This window comes from Xenopus laevis, chromosome 3L (genome assembly GCF_017654675.1).
Source record: "Xenopus laevis strain J_2021 chromosome 3L, Xenopus_laevis_v10.1, whole genome shotgun sequence".
NCBI classification, from domain to species: Eukaryota; Metazoa; Chordata; class Amphibia; order Anura; family Pipidae; genus Xenopus; species Xenopus laevis.
In genome coordinates, this window is record NC_054375.1 from 88,571,013 (window position 1) to 88,593,889 (window position 22,877).

At 35.3% G+C, this 22,877-nt stretch overlaps 1 protein-coding gene across 23 annotated transcripts in view; it reads right to left on the reverse strand.

The window, feature by feature from the left end:
* Positions 1-22,877, reverse strand: part of celf2.L (CUGBP, Elav-like family member 2 L homeolog) — a 271,162-nt gene that overhangs the window by 84,360 nt on the left and 163,925 nt on the right. For all 23 annotated transcript variants that reach the window (XM_018250629.2, XM_041584873.1, XM_041584869.1 and 20 more), the window contains 1 exon segment: positions 18,243-18,325. In XM_018250629.2, coding sequence (XP_018106118.1) covers positions 18,243-18,325 — 83 coding nt within the window.

Sequence of the window (22,877 nt, forward strand, 5' to 3'; positions counted from 1 at the left end):
TGATTTTACAACAGACAAAACAATAAGGTAACTCTCAAATGATCTACATATTCACTTCTACCTTTAATGTCAAAATGCTTCTAGAAACTTTAACCTCTTATAGCTATGCAGATACTCCTTAATGGCACTCAAGAGAGCAGAATTATTATACAAAGTCCAGCAGTTCTCCTCATACACCATTATTCAAGACCTTTGTGCACTTGAACTCTAACAATGGAAGCCCATTCTTATCTTCTTATGTAATTAGAAACACCACATTTTCAACATTCAAGCAATTATTTTCTCTTATAGCCTATGTAGAAACAGACATTGTTACATTATAATATGAATGAAGAGGAGTCTAAAGTTATTCTTGATTTATTAAGTCTAAGGGCACTTGACCTATTACAGCTACATGAGAGCAGTTACAGTTTCTTGATCTAATATCTGACTGAAAGTTGTTATCTGAAAAAAGGTTTTCACAATCCATCTGATTTCCTCTCCACAAATCGATTAAAGGGCAGATTTATCGAAGAATGAACCCATAGCTCACCATGGATTGATAAATATGCTTCTAAAAATCCCATCGAAATGAAATGAAAAAAATGTGGGTGAGTATTTTTGTGGTGAACTCTAATTTCACAATTTGATGAATCTGCCCCTAAGTGTAGTAGTAGGCAAGAAACAGCAGAAGCACTAGATTGGTGTTCCTTCCTCCAACAAAGGTAGGACAGAGTAGAACATAGAGAAAACCCTAAAATTACCACAAGCCCTTTAATGCTGTCTTACAGCGTGGTGAGACTTTCACATTTTTTTGAGGAGGAAGATATAATAGTTTAATGCACAGTTAGGGGCCGATTCACCAAAGGTCGAATATCGAGGGTTAATTAACTCTCGACATTCGACTGGGAATTAAAATCCTTCGACTTCGAATAACGAAGTCGAAGGATTTTAGGGCAAATAGTTCGATCGAACGATCGAAGGAATAATCCTGCGATCGACCGATTAAATCCTTCGAAGCGAACTATTCGAAGGATTTTAATCCAACGATTGAAGGATTATCCTTCGACCAAAAAAACTTAAGAAAGACTATGGGGACCTTCCCCATAGGCTAACATTGACTTCGGTAGCTTTTAGATGGCGAACTAGGGGGTCGAATTTTTTTCTTAAAGAGACAGTACTTCGGCTATCGAATAGTCGAAGATTTTTAGTTCGAATCCTTAGATTCGAAGTCGAAGTCGGAGTCGTAGTCGAAGGTCGAAGTAGCCCATTCGATGGTCGAAGTAGCCCAAAAAAACACTTAGAAATTCGAAGTTTTTTTACTTCGAATCCATCACTCGAAGTTAGTGAATCGGCCCCGTAAACAATTGTTTCAGTTGAATAACTATTTCAACACTTGGGGGGTCCATTTATTACACCTTGATTTTTTCTGGTTGAGGTTTCTAGGGGGGAAAATTCGAATTGTCATGGAAAAAAAACCTTGAATTTTTAGAGATTTATTATACCCCAAAGTAAAAATCCGAATCCAAAAATATGCCATCTCAAACCTGTTGAGGTCATGTCAATGGCACGTGTCCCCGAAGTTGTTGATAATAAATTGTTTCAGAACAGCTGCATTTATTACCTTGCAACTCCCTGCATCTAAACATAAATTGTTCCAGAACAGGTGCATTTTCCTTTGCAACTCCCTGCACCTGATCATAAATGGTTCCAGAACTGCTGCATTTATTCCGTTGCAACTTCATGCACCTGATCATATAATCAGTATGCAAATCAACCCTACAGCTGCTATTCTGGAATATCATATCATAACAATAAATACTAATGTATACTTTTTGTATAACTTTTATAATGCAATAGAAGCAGAGAGTTGCACAGTGTATAACAATTTATTATGGACTGCTGTGGAACACAGGAGCATACTGCTGTCCTTCAAATAAAATGAAATATTACTATTACATTTTTTATAGTTTGTATTAAACTTCGCATCTATTGCTTTATGTTGAGCATTTAAGGTACAGTATACTGTTATAAGTGGATGATCAGGCAGCAGCATAAGAGAGCTAAGTGCAGGCTGGGACACACAGGACAGAGGGTGGGAGGGGAGGAGTTTGGCTGCTACAGCTACAGAGTTCAGCCTATCAGTCAGTGCCATGACCACTTCCTGTGGGAAATTGAAGAGACATTCCCGATCTTCATTTCAGCCAAGTTCTGGCCTGTAAAGATCTCTCTGCAGCTCTGATATAATCACAGTTTTAGGAGGTAAAATGCTTTCAAAACGTTTTTCTTTCTGCATCATTACATGTTTTGAGGAAGGATAAGTAATATATCTCAATATGAAGGTTATATGAAATTTCTCCTTTAAAGATTGCTCAAGCCCCTTATGCTCGTCTAGAAATGAGGTACCTAACACAACAGATGCATAGATAATGTTGGGCCCAAATTATGATTTACATGTAAAAGTATTTACCAAAATTAGCTCTTCTATCTTCCTCTCTGGCGCCGTTGCTTTGTAATGTGAATATAGGACACTATGTAGGTATACTATATGTTCTATAAGACTTCTTGAATAAAAATGGTTGCCTGCAGCAAATAACAAAAACCATTAAAGCTGTAGAAGAGGATTCAAGCAACAGCTAGTAGTAGATTATCAATAAATATAGAAAAGTTCCACCATTTCTGTAATAGGCCTACCAGTGAAAAAGGCACACAGTGAAGCTCTATTCAGTTTATTGGATCGGTGATCTTTGATCAGTTGTTTTTTTGCTACCAACTGTGTATTGTCATTTAGAATGAACAACAACAAAGTAAGGGGATAAAACCTGCTATCACAAAAATTGTGAAACTCTGTGAAACTGTGAAATTTTGTCAAAATATAATGAAGTGTGTTGTATGAGGTAGGATTATTTCTAAAAAAAATAATTTGTGTTTTTCAGAACTAAAAACAACTAAAATGCTATTAAATAAAATATACCATCAGCTTGTGTATGTCATCTTGCTTTATGTCTTATGTTCAAGTCCACTTGTGCAAGTGCATGGTATAAAAAGGACGATTAAAAAAAATCCACTGTCAAAATTAATTTTATATTTCTGTCATTTCTGTTTCAATTTAAAGCTAAGCTGTGGTTCAAAGTTGGAATGACCTTTGCTACTGCACATAGTTTGTCACACATTTTTTTTAACAAGGACAAACACCACAGAGCCTATGGTTCTACAAATGAATGCATGTTAAGAGAATTTCTACAGTGGGTCACTGTTGACTGACCTGACCAGGATTAGCTCTTGAAAGCCAGTACACTATGTTTTACATTAGATTGTATCTTTGACTGCTTACTGGCAGATATTGTAACAAGAATATTCCCCTTTTTGCTTGGTACATTTTCAGGATTTAGAGCATGTTCTTATTAATCCCATCAATATCACAAGAAAGAAAAGGCTGATGAGTTAAAATGCTATAAGCCTAATACCCTGGGCAGATTACAAAAGGAATGCAAACGTGACCTTTACCAGTGATTTTAATAGTTTCTCTGGTCTAATCTATATCATATGAATAAACCTTTATATTAATAGCTCACAAGCTGTATGAGATAGTGTGGTGGCTGAGAAGGATCTGCATGGTTTCTCCTAATATTTCTGCTTTGATTCTCTAGTAGTAGCATTTAGATTTCCATTGATAACCTGGAATATATGTCAGCAAAATAATAAGTAATGGGGATATGTAGGTAGGAATGATGTGTACAAAGGAAGTGGTTTATATAAAAATGTTTGGATAATCTATCAAGGAAATCCATATACAGGTATGGGACCCGTGGTACAGAATGATTGCGACCTGGAGTTTTCCAGATAATGGATCTTTGCTTAATTTGAATCTTCAAGTCTACTAGAAAATCATGTAAACATTAAATTTAATTAATAGGCTGGTTTTGCTTCCAATAAGGATTAATTATATCTTTGTTTGCATCAAGTACAAGGTACTGTTTTATTATTACAGAGAAAATCATTTTCAAAAATTTTGATTATTTGGATAAAATGGAGTCTACAGGAGACAGCCATTCCATCATTTGGAGCTTTCTGGATAACAGGTTTCCATATAACAGATCCCATACTTGTATTATATTTACATACAACCTACAGCTTACTTGCATATTTTTTTTTTAAATAGTTAACCTATTACCTTCAAATGTTGGTGTCTTATCAATATTTAGTGAAAACTAGAAGTAAAAAAAGCAGCCACTAAAGGTCCAAGATAAACATTAAAAGGTGACAAACCCCATCAGCATGCAGGAATAAAGATGTGGTAATAGATTTCAATAGATATTCCTTTTCCTTTGTGTAAATTGCTAATAAATGCTCGGGGAAGACAGGGAAAAGCATTGCCTGTATCAGAATGCTTTCAAGGAATTGTATAAAACTAAGGGGCAAAGAGAGGGCAGATGCCAAGGATAGAGATAAGTGGAATTTATTGCAAGATTTGCTGTACTTTCATTTCACCTATAAAAAATAACGATGGAGTGCATTTATGAATGTCAGACAAAAAGTCCTTTCTTTTCGAATTTTATCACTAGTGGAAAAAATTGATGTGACTTACAGGGGTCCGTTTACTAAAGCGCGGTAAAAATATGCGCACAAAATATAGACAAATTTGTCGCCAAATATGTTTTTGCTAGTTTACTAACCTGCGGTAAATATAAATTCGCAAATTTTCTTGTGCAAAAATAAGTTTTCACCAGTTATCACATTCGCTGAAAATAATGCTACGTACACATTAGGCCTGGTTTACTAAACAGCGAAATGTGCAAAAGACAAAATTCGCAAAATTTTACCGCCACCTATGTAGTGGCGTAAAAGTATTTTTTTCCCCAGAAAATTCTCAAGGGGCAGGAAATATCCCATAATCCTTTTTTTTTTTTACCCATCATTCTTTGCTGACAGGAGAGAGATCTGTAGCTATTGCTGACAGGATGTTTTGGCTTCTGCTACCATTATCCATATTGATGGCATTCTGTAATAATTGGGATTTACAAAATATTTTAAGCAGAAAACTCATTACATTAATCGTGAGATGTTCTAAAGAGTCTAGGGGGAAAATTCTCTAAAGTGCGAAGCGGCTAACGCTAGCGCAAATTCGCCAGTGTGACGTCATTTTGTTACTTTGCTGTTGTACTAACAGGTGCTGGCATAAATTCGCTAGCGAAGTGGACCTACTCTAGAGCTACTTCGCACCCTTACGCCAGGCGAAGTTGCGCTATGGCGTAAGGAACATAACTACGATAATTCACTAACTTGATCATTTTACTGAACGTTACCTCTTGCGCCAGACTTGCCTTTGCCACCTCAGACCAGGAGAAGTGCAATAGAGTAGATAGGGATTGCTTCTTTTACTTTTTTAAGGGTAATAGGCTGAAAAAGATTGTAAATTTTTTGGGGGGTACCCTCCTTCCCCCCTACATTTCCTAACATATGGCACCTAAACTATACAGTGGGCACATGTATAGGGCATAATAACAACTCTATTTTATTTTATGAAGCTTTCCCAGGCTTGTGTAGTGTAATGTACTTGCTGCTACATATACGTCCATTGTACTTTAACTTGGCTCCATATGCAAATTAGTCATCGCTAGTGTAACTTCGCTTTGCTTGACGAATTAACGCTAGAGCAACTTCGCTACCTTTCGCATCCCTAAGTGCAACTTCGGATTTTAGTGAATTAGCGGTGCCCTGGCAAAACTTAGCCTGGCGAAGTGCCGTGAAGTGCGGCGAAGCCTGCGTTAGCACAACTCCGCAGGTTAGTGAATTTGCCCCAAAGGGTCCTTCCTAATGCCCGACATGCAGTGAAAGCCTGCTTAAAACAAACGTTATTGGCATGTCTTGTGCTAAATAGCACAAATATAAAAGGCTTTAAGTAATTTGCATGTCTCCATCCATAATTCCTTTACTGAGGGTTTTTAGACAGTGCTTTGTGTAAAGCATTTAGGCATGGGAATACCTTCTGTTTTATGAAGGGTTTCACTGCACTAAATACTTACATTGATCAACTATTTCCAGGTAATCATGATAGCTTTTAATAGGTCATCAAACTAATCCAATTGCATATGTTATGTTATTCACAAGCTAATACGTATAACTAACTATAATCCTGATCTTGCTTTCCTAGGATTTAGGAAGCATCATTGACTTAAACAGAATTAAAAGCTACTCCAGAAAGTGATATCTGAAGTCTTTTTAGGTATTTCCTAATTGTAATCATTCAAAATTGATATTACCCCTATATGTGATATAAATATGAATCTGTTCTACGTAGTTGTTACAGCTACACATGCCTGGTTTGTGTGGGCCTTTGTACAGTTATTTATTTTGTGAAAATTCAGTTCTTCTAAATGTTCTTTTGTCTTGTGGCTGCTGCTTAAGATTTGGCTATGAAAATCTAGAAGAATTTCCTAATTTTTATGAATCTGTCTCTGCATGAAAACATGCAGGACTTTGTAATCTCATAAGGAAAACAATTGCATTAAGCAGTCTACATAAGGAGTTTTAAAATACAGCCTTACATATTTGCAGTTTATTGCAAAAAATACATAGGTCAAAGAAATCACTCTAATTTACTTTCTATCATTGAATCTTTTTATTACAGCCGACTGGGAATTTGCATAAAGAGTCTGATTTGTGAATAAATATGTAATAGGGTGCTCTGCTATTCTTTCCTAGAATATTGATGTTTATGCTTTTCCTTGTACAGTACTTTATTACATTTCTAAAACACTGTGTAGAAAGAAATGACCGTGGGAAAATACAATACAGATAAATTGCTTGCCCATAAGGGATGGTTTTTTGTTTCATGAAAAAAATGTCTCAATGGGAAACATTTCAGTGAAATCAGTGGGAATGCAGTTCTTTCAAATAATTTCCAAGGTACAGTATTACAGATGGTAAAGTTTCACAGGATCCATGCAAACTTTGTTTATCAATTTCCCATAATATTAATGCAAACCTGCTCTTAATTTTCATGATATTCTGTACATAATGAGGTACTGAAATGGAAGCAACTCTGAGCCAAGCTCAAAGCTTAAAGGCATGAAACCTGATGTTAGAAAGCAAAACCAACCCAGAGATACAGGAAAAAATGTAGAGAGATATATTATGGCAAAGTGAGAAAGGAGAAATGACACCCCTGAAAGGCAGCCAGGCACAGATGAATTCGTTTGTTCAGCTGATAATGTGTATCACTCTTGGCTATGATCCAGAGGCACTCTTCTTTGTCCCTGTAGACAATAGACGCCAAGTTGTAAATGGCACACAAAATGGGAAATTCTAAAGCGCCAGCATGATAAAAGTCCCTCGATAGTCCACGGAATATACTTTGTTCAGGAAACAAATCGATGACAGGAGAATGCAGCTTGATCCAAAGTAAATTCCAGTGATTTGTTTTCTTTTAAAGGTATTTTTGGAAATATTGCACTGTTGTTAGAATTTTGACCACTAATCGGTGCCTTGCAAAGCCTGAATGGAGCTCTGTATTCCCTTCCACATCATCAATGAACAAAGGTAATTAAAGCAATGCATTATGTGCTATAAGGTATAACTAATATGCCCTAAAAGTAAGTCCTCCTCTAGAGATACAGCTCAAAATGATGAGGCAAAAATCTATGATTATGTGATTTATTTTCCAAGTATACATAAGGGGGCTGAGTATATTGAAAAACATACAATAAACCCCTCTATACTGTAGCTCATCAAATAATTATATAAAAATGCTCAGTATAATAATTCCTTAAAGGGTAGTATTAAAAATGATTAAAATAGTGTCAGTTTCTTTCACTTTTTATGTACACAAACATATTATACTTATGTCTCCTAATGAAAAATCATGGCCTCCATACATTGCTGCCTGCTCACATGTAATGGCATACTGTATTCTGTTTCTTCCCAGCACTGGGTTCTGCTGCTACACTTAGCACACTTCTAAATACCACTGAGGTAAGTTGTCCAAAGGGAGGTAATCATCCATCAAGGTAGTCAGCAAGCTGGCACATGAAGGCTGTGCATTACTGTCTGATGGGAATCTAAGAACAGCAGGTTGATGTATTTCCAACCAAAAACTTTTTTTTTACGTATGCTCCACTTTACTCTGTTCATACATAAAGAATTCCCAAGTTACCAACATTTCAAAGCATTCCTGTATGGCATACAGTGAACCCCGAAAAGACTATTTCCACAGAAGCATTTGCCAATTCTGTAGTCAATGGGGTCAAATGTTTGGATCTGAAGAACAGCACCCACTGCATCCCAACACTTCCGACTGAGATTCAAAATAGACCTTGGAACTTCAAATACACAGAGGCCCAAACAGCCCCCACAGGCCCAATACTAGGGGGCAAATTTACTTATGGTCGAATATCAAGGGTTAATTAACTCTCGATATTCGACTGTCAAAGTTAAATCCTTCGACTTCGAATATCGAAGTCGAAGGATTTACCGCAACTCGTTCGATCGAAGGATTTTAATCCATCGATCGAGCGATTTTTCTTCGACCCAAAAAAGATTGCAAAGCCTATGGGGACCTTCCTAACATTGACTTTGGTAAGTTGTAGGTGGCGAACTAGGGGGTCGAAGTTTTTTTTTAAAGAGACAGTACTTCGACTATCGAATGGTCGAATAGTCGAACGATTTTTAGTTCGAATCGTTCGATTCGAAGTCGAAGTGGTAGTCGAAGGTCGAAGTAGCCAAAAAAACATTCGAAATTCGAAGTTTTTTTTATTCTGTTCCTTCACTCAAGCTAAGTAAATGAGCCCCTTAGTGACTGTCTATTGCGCCTCTGTTATTTGCCATAATTTACAGACTGCCAGTTTTTGGCCTGCTTCCTACATAGCGCATGTGAACTGTCCACTATTCTTTGTTATTTGTTTATGAATTAATCTGATTGAGTATGTTATACTATAAACAGAACACTTGAACAAAATATTGATTAATACATTAATACGGGATCTATAATTATATCTATAACATACTAAGCTTGCCTGTTGTTGGCAGTGTAAAACATTCTTACACTATGTCCTATCTTGAATAAAATAGAAATAGCAATGGCTCCATAGAAGATTGTTTTATATTTTATATAGAGACGACTGCCGTTGCACATTTAGACATCCTTGTGTTCCCAACAGTTGATCATAGGTTATTTAGCAAGGCACTGTCATATTGAATTTCCTGTAGATTATCAGGTTGCATTGAGGGTGAACTTGCTGAAAAATAATTGAGAATCCCGTTAAGACTCCGTCTTTTGTTTGACAGGTAAATCAACAGTCTATTACAGGTGTTATCTGATACCACAGAACTCATACTGGTTATTCTGCAGGAATTTGTGCAATATTAGACTGACTGTACCAGCTGGGAAACCAAATCTCATTTACATTTGCATTAGGCACATTGCCAAAATGACAACAATTACAAACCCCACACACATTTGGCACAAACTGTAGTATAAACTTATGGTATCACCATTCAATCACAATAATGAACTCGATTTTTCCTTTTCCATTCTGAAAACCTGCTTGTATTATATTATAAAATTTATTTTGTTAATAATGAAAACCTTTGTAATACTTTATATTTACAAGCCCAAATAGCTTGAGATGCACTAACTTAATTGTTTCATACAGGAATGTGATTTATGTGCAGAACAAGATTCTATGACTCTTTACAGGCAATGTTAACTATGCTGAATTTCTGTGGATGACAGAGACATGTATTAAAAAAGAAGTTTAAAACTGCAATTTATAGCAACACACCGTTATCAGTAGCTGATTTTTTTTCATTTGATGTCCAGACTATAGTAAAAGGACATTGTTAACATTAATTCTATAACACAAAAGCAAGCATTTTAAAACACTAGTGCTGTAACTTTAAATTACAGAATGAGCTTGGTATTTAATGAGAGATTTATCACAGCGGGGCATCTGTTAAATTAAGTTGAGCCTTCACATCACAGTGGGGAAACAGGTGTATATTGGTTTAGAATTATGGAAATGTTGACTAAATCTGAAGCTTGTAATCAAACGGACGGCACCCTGCAATATTTTCTTCCAAGAAATCTGCATTAATCATTTACTCATTTTTCTCCTCTGAGTCCATCAGAAAGAAATCAAAAACAAAGGTTACCCTACAAACTGACAGTAATGGATTGTGGGCAGAGGTGCACACTAAAAAACTGGATTCTAATGGGCTTATTTATCAAAAATAGAATTTGTGAGGTTTTAGAAGTTTTTTCTACTACAAATAAGCCAACAATTAAAAAAAAAATTAAATGTTTGCTTATTTATTAAAAAATCCGAATTCAAATTCAAAAAGACCAACCGAAATTAAATCAAAGTTTTTTTTGGCCGAATAGGTCAGTTTTCAATCGAATAGGTCCGTTTTCGGTAAAAATTGAATCGTACGAATTGAAGATTTTCCCCCCAATTGACCCAAATAGGTTCTAGGAGGTCCCTCATAGGCTAAAACAGCAATTTGGTAGGTTTTAGATGGCTAATGGTCGAAGTCGAAATAGGGAAGTGCTGACTAAGGACCCGAAGCCACGAAAACTGCAGAAGCCGAAATCCCGAAGCGGCGAAAAGACCCGGAGTCACGAAAACAGCAGAAATTGAAGTCCTGAAGTGGCAAAAAGACCCAAAGTCATGAAAGGAGGCGAAGTTGAAGGCCTGAAGCCATGAGTTAAATTCTACTGAACACCAATTTGTTTTTTTTTTGTTTTTTTCAATCCTCTGTCCACCAATGTATTATTTTAATATTCTTTAGGCCCCTGCCACCAATGTTTTTTAAAAAAATATTTTTTCGGGCCCCAATTTTTTTTAACTTTTAAGGGGGGCCCTGGCACCAATATTTTTTAAAAAAATATTCTTTGAGGCCCCAATTTTTTTTAACTTGTAAGGGGGGCCCTGGCGCCAATGTTTTTTTAAAAACTATTCTTTGGGGCCCCAATTTTTTTTACTTGTAAGGGGGGCCCTGGCACCAATGCTTTTTAAAAAATACTTTTATGGGGGTCCCTGGTGCCATTTTTTAACTTATAAGGGGGCCCTGACCATCAATAGCTTTTTATAACTTGTGTGTGGGAGGGGTTTACTTTTTTAGCACTGATGTCTGTGTGGTCTTTTAACTGTGATGAGGAGTGCACGGGATCTGGGGTGGGGCTTGGGCACTAGTGTGGGTGGGGCCCAGGGGGCCCCTAAAATGTTGTTGTACATGGCCCCGTGATTTCTAATGGCGGCCCTGATTGCATGAACCACTATGGGCAGGGGACTGCTGCCGCTGATAGAATAGTAACCAATAAGTGATATAAACATTACCAAGCTTCACTGTACTGTACCCCTAGCATAATGGAATGGGTGCTCATAGTTTTTTTTGGGTGATCATAGTTTTTTTGGGTACTCATAAAGCAGACAACTGTATTTAATACATTTACAATCACTTGAATTAAACATTATACTGTATATTACAAACAATATATTCATAATAAACATGCATGCCTTAACTACATTAACATATCATTCCTGCAGCTGCTGAAAATATGTGAACACGCTTCCAATCACTGCAATGGGGCAAGCAGTGTAATTTAAATTTTGTCTAGAAATATTCCATGGCTAACTTTATTCACACTTATTTAGGGGCTGCATCTACCACTCATCAGCCCGCTGGGAGCTGAGGAACAACCTTGTGCATATCAACAGGATAACTTTTCAGTCTTGACATACCAACTGTGATGGCATGCTGATTGGTCTGTTAAAACTAATGACTGACATACCCCCACAAATTTTTTAGTTGAAAGACCAAATTGCCTGGTCACATTATTCATTTTACTATTTGTATTTATAAGACACTCTGTACAAACATTGTGTGTAAGGGTGATATATTGTTATTGTTCTTATCCCATGTGCTATGGAAATCAGTGTCACCAAAAGGTTATAGATATTTGAGGTTTAAGGGATACACAATGGGGAATATTTATTATGAAATTTGCCAAAAAATTGTAAAAAGCTGTGTAAAATAAAAGGTAAATGTATCAAGGTGTGGTTTATTTTATACCATGCAAACTTTCCATTCATGCTGTAGGTATATACAGTATTCTGAAAAATGAAAACCATCCCTCTTTTTTTTTTTATTCTTTATGTGTCTATCCATCTATTCTATTTATCTATCATGGTATCAATGAGATCTATACAATATTGTTTCCACTTAGTGCAGGAACATGCCTTAACTGTGCTTAGCCCAGGCAGCTAAACAAAATTAACAAAATTGCAAGATAGATCATGTAAATAAAATCTAAAAACAAATATACTATCAATATTACTATCCTCATCCTCAATAGTGAGCTGTTTATCTGGGGTTTTCAAACTATAGCTCTTCTGTTGTTTCAGAACAACAATATTCAGCAAATGTGTTAACAAGGGAGAACTAAATCATGCAATGTATTAGAGTGTGGGGAAGGAGTACAGTAAGCATACTTGTTTTGTTAAGTCAAGTGGGCTTTAAAACTTTATGTGCTTCAATCTGGTTTCTTTAACAAAGGAACTCACAAAAAGGTAATTAAACTGGAAGCAGGTAATGCCCAATCACTATGGATTCGTGGCCCTTTTTCATTTGTATACAGTTAAGCTTTGATATATAGCACAGCATTCTGTTTTCCTATACCACATTTTTCTGCAAATAATAACAATAAAGAAATAAGTCGAGGAGAACACTCAGGCAGTTACTCTGCATTAGCCAAGAATTCTAGTTGATACAAGCTAATTAAAATGACGGCATGTTAAGCTGTATTAGGCTCAGGCAGCACATTTATTGTAAGGAGCCTCTATATCAACTTATCATAAACATTTGGTTATTAATTAGTATTTATAAAACAAAACAAGAATTTGAAAGTTTTCCTTTTTATACAAGCAGATCTAAGTGGCAAGAACATTGCAACCTAGGTTTAATAGATCCGTGTTAGTATTTTTACAGGGCAGAATTTTGTTTAACATGATTTTTTCTTCAGCAGCTGAGAGATTTTAAAGGAAACTGAAATACTTTAACGTATGACCTTATGGCCTAGGCCAGACTGGTCTTTATTTCCAGTCATCTGCTTGTTACTCGGTTACGACATTTACTCATAATTTAAGACCATGAATTTGCATTCAATGCCCAGCAGGTTAACAGACTCTGGTTGTATCAGTCATGTGATATATATATCTCAATACTCTTTCATCTCCTTCATTAATACACATTTCAAGTTTAGGATCTGATAGCAAGGGTTTTTTTTTTATATTGAGGTTGCAGTTTGCCAACAGCTGGAGGTTTGAAGGATGCCGATCACAAGCATCACTAATTTGAATCTTATACTGTTCAATCAGAAAGCGGCACAAGTAGAAAAAACTTGATCTTTTTCAGACAACACTTTTAGAAAAACAAGCACACTTCTCCAGAAAAAATACCAGAATGTCAAGGTGAATAGCTAACAAAGTGCTTTTTTCCAAGTGGCTACCAAGTCAGGGAATTTGATACTAAACATTTAATCTATAAATACATGATTCTCCAGTGAGACAATTAAGCCAGCATGTTTTGATACAATGACACAAACAGTAATTGGAAGCTTTCACTGTGATTGAGTAAAAGAGCAAGGATAAATTATAAGAGGGAAAAATGAGTACGGCATATTTTATTGCTGTTATTTGTACTGCATGTCAGTCTAAATCTCCGATTTCTATAGCAGGTTTTACAACACACTTTTCGCCGAATCCTCAAAAGGCTTGGGATAAAAAAAAAATAATCCAGACAGTGGTTTTGTATTAGAAACACTGGTTCATTTAAAATTGGATAACTGTTTATTTGTAAACTGCTTAAAATTACATCACATTGTCCTCAAGGGCATTGTAGCAAGGATTTGTTTCTATGGTTTAAATGCATAACACCATGTTCAAATCAAGTGGCTCAAGTATGAAACAGCATCCATTCCAAACATAAGATGAATTCCCATGTACAGGTACAAACAGTGTACACAACCCTGCCTTTATTTACATGTATTGACTATAAAAGTGTTTTTTTTCTCTCTGAAGAATTCATTAGACAAATCCACCCCATAGCATAGACCACCCCATAGCATAGATATAAGAAAATACTTTTTTAGCTGGCCCATAACAAGATATTATCAGGGTAAAGTAATAAGGGAGGCAATGTAACCCATATAAACAAATACTGTACATGTCACTGTGTCTCCTGTTAAATTACAAAATAATATATTATTGTATCATGGATGTGCAGAAAATGTATTTGCAAACTAGCTCTATGACTAAAGATCCAGTAGCTGGTCAAAGGTACTTTAGTGGTTAAATCTGGGGGGACTACAGTGAATACTTCCTTATAGCGAGGATTCTTTATAAACACTTTGGATCAGCGCACTTGTCTCACAAGACACAACAGTGTCAAATTATCCTTTACCTAAAAGGATCATTTTGGATCAAAATTATTTTGTGGGGGCAAATTTTTGCCGCAGTTTCACAAATTTATTAGGGGGCGGTGAAACCGCAAATCCATGCCTGACGAATTTATTCGCCCATCACTACACAGCACTGTATGCAATTAAAGAGAAAGTATCATGAAATAAAAATGTGCAGCATATGCAGAAAGAAGCATTTTCTTAAAATGTGTTTTGGTTTGTATCATTTCAAAGATAACAGATTAAATTTACTGTGTCCAGTCCTCCACCTAACTTTCCTACCAACGTACTGTACTAGCAACTGGCTCAGCTCATTTTTGTGACTTGAAAATTTGTGAGTCAATCGTTGGAGAGTGTTTTTGCTGACAAATTATTACTCTTCTCTCATGTACTTGTTGTACAGTTGTTTCTGACATCATAATTGAGCACCTCTGTAGAATGCTAGTGTTTTAAACAGCTTGCAGGGTAAACCAATATGGCGGTCTCCTATAATCTCATTGGGCATTGCAGGAGGGCTGCTTCCCTAGCATGTCCCATGCATACTCATAGGTGTGTTGGCATGCTGATGAAGTACCTACAGCCACCAAAACAGGACATTCACAGTGCAACTAAAACCAGGTAGAAGTATGATTGAGTTCAAAAGTATATGGAGTTATGGAATAGTCTTTATGGTTCTAGAACTGCTGTTCTGCTGGGCTGTGAACCCTATTCATACATGCCTGACCTTAGTCACCCTTTACATTTTTATGCAGGCTTTTCATAACAGAAGATATTTGAGACATGTTATATTTCCAAGTTATATTCCCAAACACAATTCAGTGTTTTTTTTTTTGCAAACTAGAATTATCATTATCAAGTTGTTACACAATAAAAGCACTGCAATAATACCACAGTCCAATGAAATCTCTCTAGGAGTACTTTTGTGTAAATGATAATTATTCTCCAAGGGAAAGCATTCGGTTTTAATATCTCAAAGGCCTACTAACCCAATTAATGTAGCTCATGCTAAATAACCTAATTAAATGACAGTGTGTGTGTGTCATCTATTCTCAGAAAGGATCTGCCAGATATATTTACTAAAAATTCCATGGGATGTGTTCATAATAGCAGAGATCTAACAATTCATACAAGGTACTCAAAAGATCCCTTTACTCAACCTGAACATTTTAGAAAGCTGAGCTATTCATCCCTGTTTTTGATATGGTTTAATATTTATATTTTCGGAAGTGGCTTCCAAAATCCTATGCCCGAACACAATCTGTCTCAGAGACAAATTGAAATATTCCCTAGGGAAAACAAGTGAATGAGAAAATATCTGCAGATTTACTATACCCTGAAATTAATGACACATTTAAAGACTCTCCCCTGTTCTTTTTACAGTCCATGGCATAAATCTTTGATAAAACCTATTGCCTAGATTTATCATTGTGCCATATCCAGTACTGTAGAAAGATCTAGCAATGCTGTTGACATTCGACAAGCCCCATGAAATGTAGGAGAGGGAGATAAAACTACTTGGTCACAGACATAATGTATTGCTTTAAAGATCAGGCTCTTCTGGGGAAAAGGCATCACCATATTTTACTTCAAGATTTATCATTGTGCCATATCCAGTACTGTAGAAAGATCTAGCAATGCTGTTGACATTCGACAAGCCCCATGAAATGTAGGAGAGGGAGATAAAACTACTTGGTCACAGACATAATGTATTGCTTTAAAGATCAGGCTCTTCTGGGGAAAAGGCATCACCATATTTTACTTCAACTCTGAAATTTATTGGCAACAGATACAAACAGCTTGTTTCATCTTGCCTTCTCATCTTAAATATGGCATATGATAGGAAACCATTGTGTTTGCTCTAAAACAATCTTTTATTCCTGGAGATAATGATATCTTTAACATGCTTATGCTTACACTATTAGTAAGAAGAATGGAATATTTTATTTATAAAGACAGGGTGTCAGCATTGTGTTGCTTATATCTCAAAACAAGGAGAAATGCATTCATCCCCTTATACACAAATATGTTTTCACGCAGGTCTTCCCCTAATGCCATTTATAAAGCCCTTTAAACTGAAAACAGTGGATTATATAAAAATATTAATTTATGCTGTTTGTTAATCTATGGATTTATTTGTCAATTTTATGACTCTGAACTTTTTGATTTTTTTGGTGGGATCTTTACCCAGAAAGATTCTGACATGGGTCAAAATTATCATAGGTCAAATGGGGGAATCCTTTAAGTCTACTGTAGGGTGTCTAGCCATATTTTGATCAAACCAGCCCATCGATTTGATTGAATCAACTGGCCAGGATGTTTAAAATGGTTATTTATTACCATTCATAGACTTTGGGGATTCAGCATATCAGATCCCCAAAAGGACCACCTGGACTAGCCAATAACAGGCTATGTGTATATTTATTTTTGTTCATTCCATCAACAACAATATTGATCAAGACTAACTAAGAAAAATGCTGTTGCACTCAAGGGACTTTTGCAAGTAAATTTTTTTTTATTTAGAACTAAGTAAAAAAATTTTTTACTTGCAAAAGTCCCTTGAGTGTAACAGCATTTTTCTAAGTTTTCTATGTCCTAACCAAGGCATTATCCCCTTTTAAAGTGTGTGCAGCAGTTATATATATAAACCAGCCTATTGGGTTTATTTAATGTTTACATGATTTTCTAGTAGACTTAAGGTATGACGATCCAAATTACAAAAAGATCCCTTATCCAGAAAACCCCAGAAAAATGTATGTATGTATGTGTGTATATATATATATATATATATATATATGAAATTGAAGTGCTGCCTATATAGTGTATCTCATGGTTTAATTTTTGTTTGTGCAGATTGAAAGAGATTATAAAAAAATAATATATATATATATATATATATATATATATATATATATATATATATATATATTATATATCCACATATTAGAACGCACAACCATAAGTAGTAATAGACAGCTTGGGTGCCAGTCCATAAGAGATATACATAAGTCAACAAAGATGACAGCGCTCCAAGGAGAAATCAGCAGGACAATTTTTCTAATGCAAAAAAATAATAAAGGTTTATTAAGTCCAATGTTTCATTTCCATCTTGGAACTTTCGTCAGGGATCCAAGATGGAACTGAAGCATTGGACTCAATAAACCTTTATTATTTTTTGCATTAGAAAAGTTGTCCTGCTGATTTCTCCTTGGAGCGCTGTCATCTTTGCTGACTTATGTATATCTCTTCCGGACTGACACCCAAGCTGTCTATTACTACTTATGGTTGTTCGTTCTAGTATGTGGATACATACTATATACATATTTATATAATCTCTATCAATCTGCAGTACAAACAAAAGTTAAACCACTAGATATACTATATAAGCAGCACTTCAAGTACTTAAGGGACCTTCTGCTGTAAGTACCTAAAAATGTTTATATAAGTATAACATTTTGTATAAATGCAGTGCTTTAACAGCTTTTAGTTTCATTTAAAACAACTTTCAAATATGTTAGGGGAAAAAAAATCACAATTAGAGAGGATTACACGTGGTAAAATCATAGAAATGTTTGTTTTGTAGATAAAGCCTAAAGTAAATTCACTGCACTGTAGACAAAGCCATCTGGCTGTGACAATTAAGGGATTAGCTCCACATCAACTTGCCTTCATTCCATTGCTGCCCACAGTCACTTTGAGCAGTGAACACCTTATAATGTACCCATTGAGCTATTCCCTAGCAATAAGCAGAACAAATGAATGACATTTAATCTTGACATAGTGTCAAGGATAGGAATAATGCACTCACCCCAGGTAAAGTTTTAATATTGTGCAAAGCGTTCTGTGCTTCTAGTGCAGCTTTTCTTGTATAAAACGTTACGAAACAACAACCTGCAGAAAAGAAAGAAAGCATTTAGGTGATTTTACACTATAAAGATATTCTGAATAAAGATTATACAAAGTAGGCAATGATTTACACATACGTCATTTAGAAAATGGTTGAATGACCAACAATAATAATTCATTCATTTTGGTCAAATGTACATAAGTACATATAAATATGTTTATAGCCTGTGTACTCTCATATGGTACTCTCACATTGCTGGATACGGCACTATTTTATATAGAATATAGAGATTCTATTTAAAATATTGCCTTATGTGGGACAATGTTTTCAAGTACTGTATCTTCCTTGTATTTATTATACAGTATTTTAAAGTAATGGTTGACTTTCTATAATTATTTATGCAAAGTACTCTACTTTGTTATGGTCTATATTAAGTGTCCCTAATTCTTCTGCATAACGCTGGCTACACATTGGCTGTCCATTGTAGGATCTTATAATTTCCTCCAATTAATATATATAATAATTATATACAATAATATAAAGATATCTTTGCAAAGGTTTGATCTTAGCCAATAATTGGGAAGGCAAGACACATGAAGATCAATTTTGACCTAACCTTGCCATTAAGGGTCTTTAGCCACCCTGGTTTCCCATTGATCTTTCCTTTGAGGGAATCTTTTCTCTTTTAACCCCAATACACTTATGGTCTCATTTAGATGACTCAAGTGTGACCAACTTCAATTATCAGAATCAAAACAACATGTTTGTCAACACAAGTTTTTCTCTTTCCAAAATTTAATCAAAAATATTTCCCAGTAACCTTTCTTGATGCGTAATACCATACCATATCCCAGGAAGGCATTAGTTATTAAATATACAATACAGTTTTTTTTATGGGTAATTGCATATAATTTCACATAAAGAATATCAAGCTATTATGGTGGCAACAGGTAATTTATTAATTTTGTTTTAAAAGCAAAAGTCTCAATATGCTGGGTGTCAGGAAGAATTGCACCTCACATGTTAGGTTGTGATTGCTGCTTGCCTTCTGGAAGGTTTTGTTGGCCCTTCTGTCTTTAAATACAGAGATTTTTGTAAAGGCTAATGCTGACAAACTTTGGTTCAGAGATTTACCTTTATTGCATGAACATTGAAGTGCCTGCATTCATCAACAATGTATTCATGCATGGCAGAAGGGGGAACATAGGCATCCCACCTCCTAACTTTTATATATTTTGAGTTCTATTTTTTTGTACCAGATTTCTGATCCATAGTTAGGAGCACAGCATAGCCAGACGCACAAAAATTGTGACCACTGATGGGTGCAAGACATACATGTATACTAGTTTGCATCCTTTTTAAAATTGTATGTTAATTATTGTTTTGTGTTCATTTATAAAGCACCACAAATATATGCAGTGTCTTAAGCAAAACAGGGGTATATCTATTATAAATTATATTAGTGAGAATAAATACCTAAGTGCTAAGCGTTTCAACACAGTTCGAATGAGATCCCTGCCCCAATGACTTATATAGGAAACAATATGGGAAGGGAAACAAATGCATAAATCAGGGGTATTTTATCAGTGTAAAAAGAATTGTTCATCAAAGGTGGAAGAAAGGATTAGAAAAAAAATCTTGCATTATTCCAAAACAGGTTTATGGCAATCATATGAAATGTATTGTATAAATGTAAATATTGCCTGTTTATTCTAGAAAATATTCTAGAATAAACACCATTATTTTATTATATTTCAATATAAATATGTTGGTAAAAACAGTTATCCTTAGTATTATCTGCTGCAGCACAATGCATTCAGATGTACTCGGGTGATTATTATTATTATAATCCTTTATTTACTGTGTATGGCTTATCAGGTATTTTCTATTAACTATTTTCTCTGCAATATCTTTGTGTTAATATAGTATTTTAATGAAAATCTCTGCAGTCACTGCAATACTGCAGAATGGGTCATATAGTGCCATCTTTAACAATGCAAAAAAAATAAAATATTCATATGGTGTTTAGATCTTTAGCAGATTTGTCTGCATTCCATTTTACCCTAGGTGGCGCTTGTGAGCTAAGTCTTGCCTGTCCTAGATTTTGTTCTACATAGTGTTAGATACATCACAGGGTGATTCAAATCCCTAGGAATTAGCCAATCAAGATACTTTTACATGTTAAGAATTTAACAGAATATTTTCTGTCATATTTTACAACACGTACCAAACCTCAATCCTTTTTATATTAGTAGTTTTCAGGGTAAAGATTTATCATAGTTATTAAAAGAAGCGAAAACCCTGCAGATTCCAAATAAAATAAAGCTGTATTTAGATACCAATGCATTTTTCTACTTAACACGCAGATTAAAATACATAGCCTCGCATTTGGTACACTGCACTGGATGTACAAAAGATTAAACAGAAAGATACGATATCACCCATATTCTTTAGAGATTGAAATACCCATGTTGACTGAAAACCTTTATTCATGTCTAAAGAATCTGGCCATGATGAAACAGAATCCATCTTGAGCTATGTTTCTATCTTTGTAATACCTATGACACTGGAGAATTGGTTAGAATGGTTAAGGTTCTTGGCTAGCAGAGATCAAGCATTTATTCGGAATGTAACAGGCACAACCTTTCATTATATCCAGAGCAGTAAAACTGGCATTATTTGCCAAAGAAGAACATGTAACATTTAACACTCCTTTGCAGTATCTTTCCAATCCATTAGTTTGCAATACTACAATTCTCTTCTGAACTGAGGGAGTTAAACAGGTCAGAGATCCCCTTTCACAATGAATACTTCCCAATTTTCCATAATTACAAGTAATTGCAGTAGAGATATTGAAGGTCCCGTTTGTATTAACACAGACCAACTCAATTTCATACTTTAATATAGTAAAAATGGAGTATATGGAAAAATTAAAATCAAATTTATTTCACTCATTTAGGTAACGTGAGGTCAGTTACAGATCATTGGGTGCACTGATTAAAATCTTCCCATGTGATAATAAATTCAGTATGTTCATTTAATTCAACAAGAGAACAAAGTTTATTATAGGGCCATTTATCCCAAACTGAAAGAAAATGATTTCAGATATAAAGAACACCTGCCCAAGGCAGAACTACATGAAAGGGAAAAAGTGTTACAAGTTCATTCAGAACGACACAACCCCCCCCCCCCCCGTCAAAACCCTGCAAAGCCATGAAGCAGCATTTATCTCCATAAATCATTTCACTTTAATTTAAAAATCATTGTAGCAGTTTCTAATTAAAAGGTATGTAATACTTGGGTTGTCCAAAAAAGTTTTTACTGTTTATTAAAGAAGACTGAAAGAAAAGTGTATAAATGCATTCATAAAGCCATCTAAAGGTAATTTTTACTCTTTTTTACTTGGGGGTGCCAAAAATTAGACATCCCAAGTGACTGTATTTATTTACCTGATACCCGAGGCCAGTGATCCTATTAACATAAAACTGCACCGGCCCAGGGTCTCAGCAAGCAAGGCGACCAACTGGGATACTGATTTGATGACGTGATTATACTTCATGCATTTTATTAAATACATGTATTCCATTGATTTTACTCAATGAGAGCACACCCCTCTCTTCCTTTGATTACTCACAAATTCTGGTAGTTTGACCTGCTACATTAGAGGAGGCTACACCCCACATTGACAATGCTACTTAGGATTGAATCTTGGATTTATTTCTGTTGAACTTTTGTTTGCTTCAGTTTTATATTTATTGTAGTTGACCAATACATTTTTTGGACCAATTTCAATAACACACTTGATTTAGCACCCCTTTATAAGGTGTTATCCATGTCATCTGAGAACAATGGGAACTAATACAAGAATGCCAAAGCAACTTAAGTCAACAACAATTTTATAGATGAAAGCAAAACAAAAAAAATTTAGTTCCTGGTATTTCTGCTTCATAAATATAGAGAGGCTTTAAATTTAAGGTGCATTAGCTATTTAAGATGTAGAGCAATGGTACAGTCCTTCTTTTCACCAGACTTTGCAAAATAATATGAATCTTCTCTCTATCCTGGAAAACATTGTGATAAAAGGCATGCATTTCATAACACACAGTACAGCAAAGGGTGCAGCTGATTGGTTGATAGGAGCTTTCAGCAATTTCTAAAGTGAGAGTATGTATCCAGTAAACAATAAGGGGCATGCATACTAAGAATGGGACTAGAGAATATAGGATTCTCATTAATTTGATCTAAAGTTCTATGTAACAACACTTTCCTGGCTGTAAATGTATCTAGCAGTCAGAAAATTTATTAAAGGGGAGCTCCAGAAAAAAATATAACTGAAGCTTTTTGAAAAGTAAACATTATTTCAAGCAACTTTGCAATATACATTAATTAAAAAATATGCAGACTTTTCATGATTTTTAATGGTTTCTTACAGTTCCCTAAGCCTAGCCCTTGCTCTCTTGCTTGATTTCTCTGACTACTTTGCTGAGCTGGCTGACTAGTTGCTTTGTATCAACAGCCAGCTGTCCTTAGCCTGTATCCTCCAAACCCCACAATTCCCTGCACACGTAATTTCAATAAGGAACAGAACATCACAGT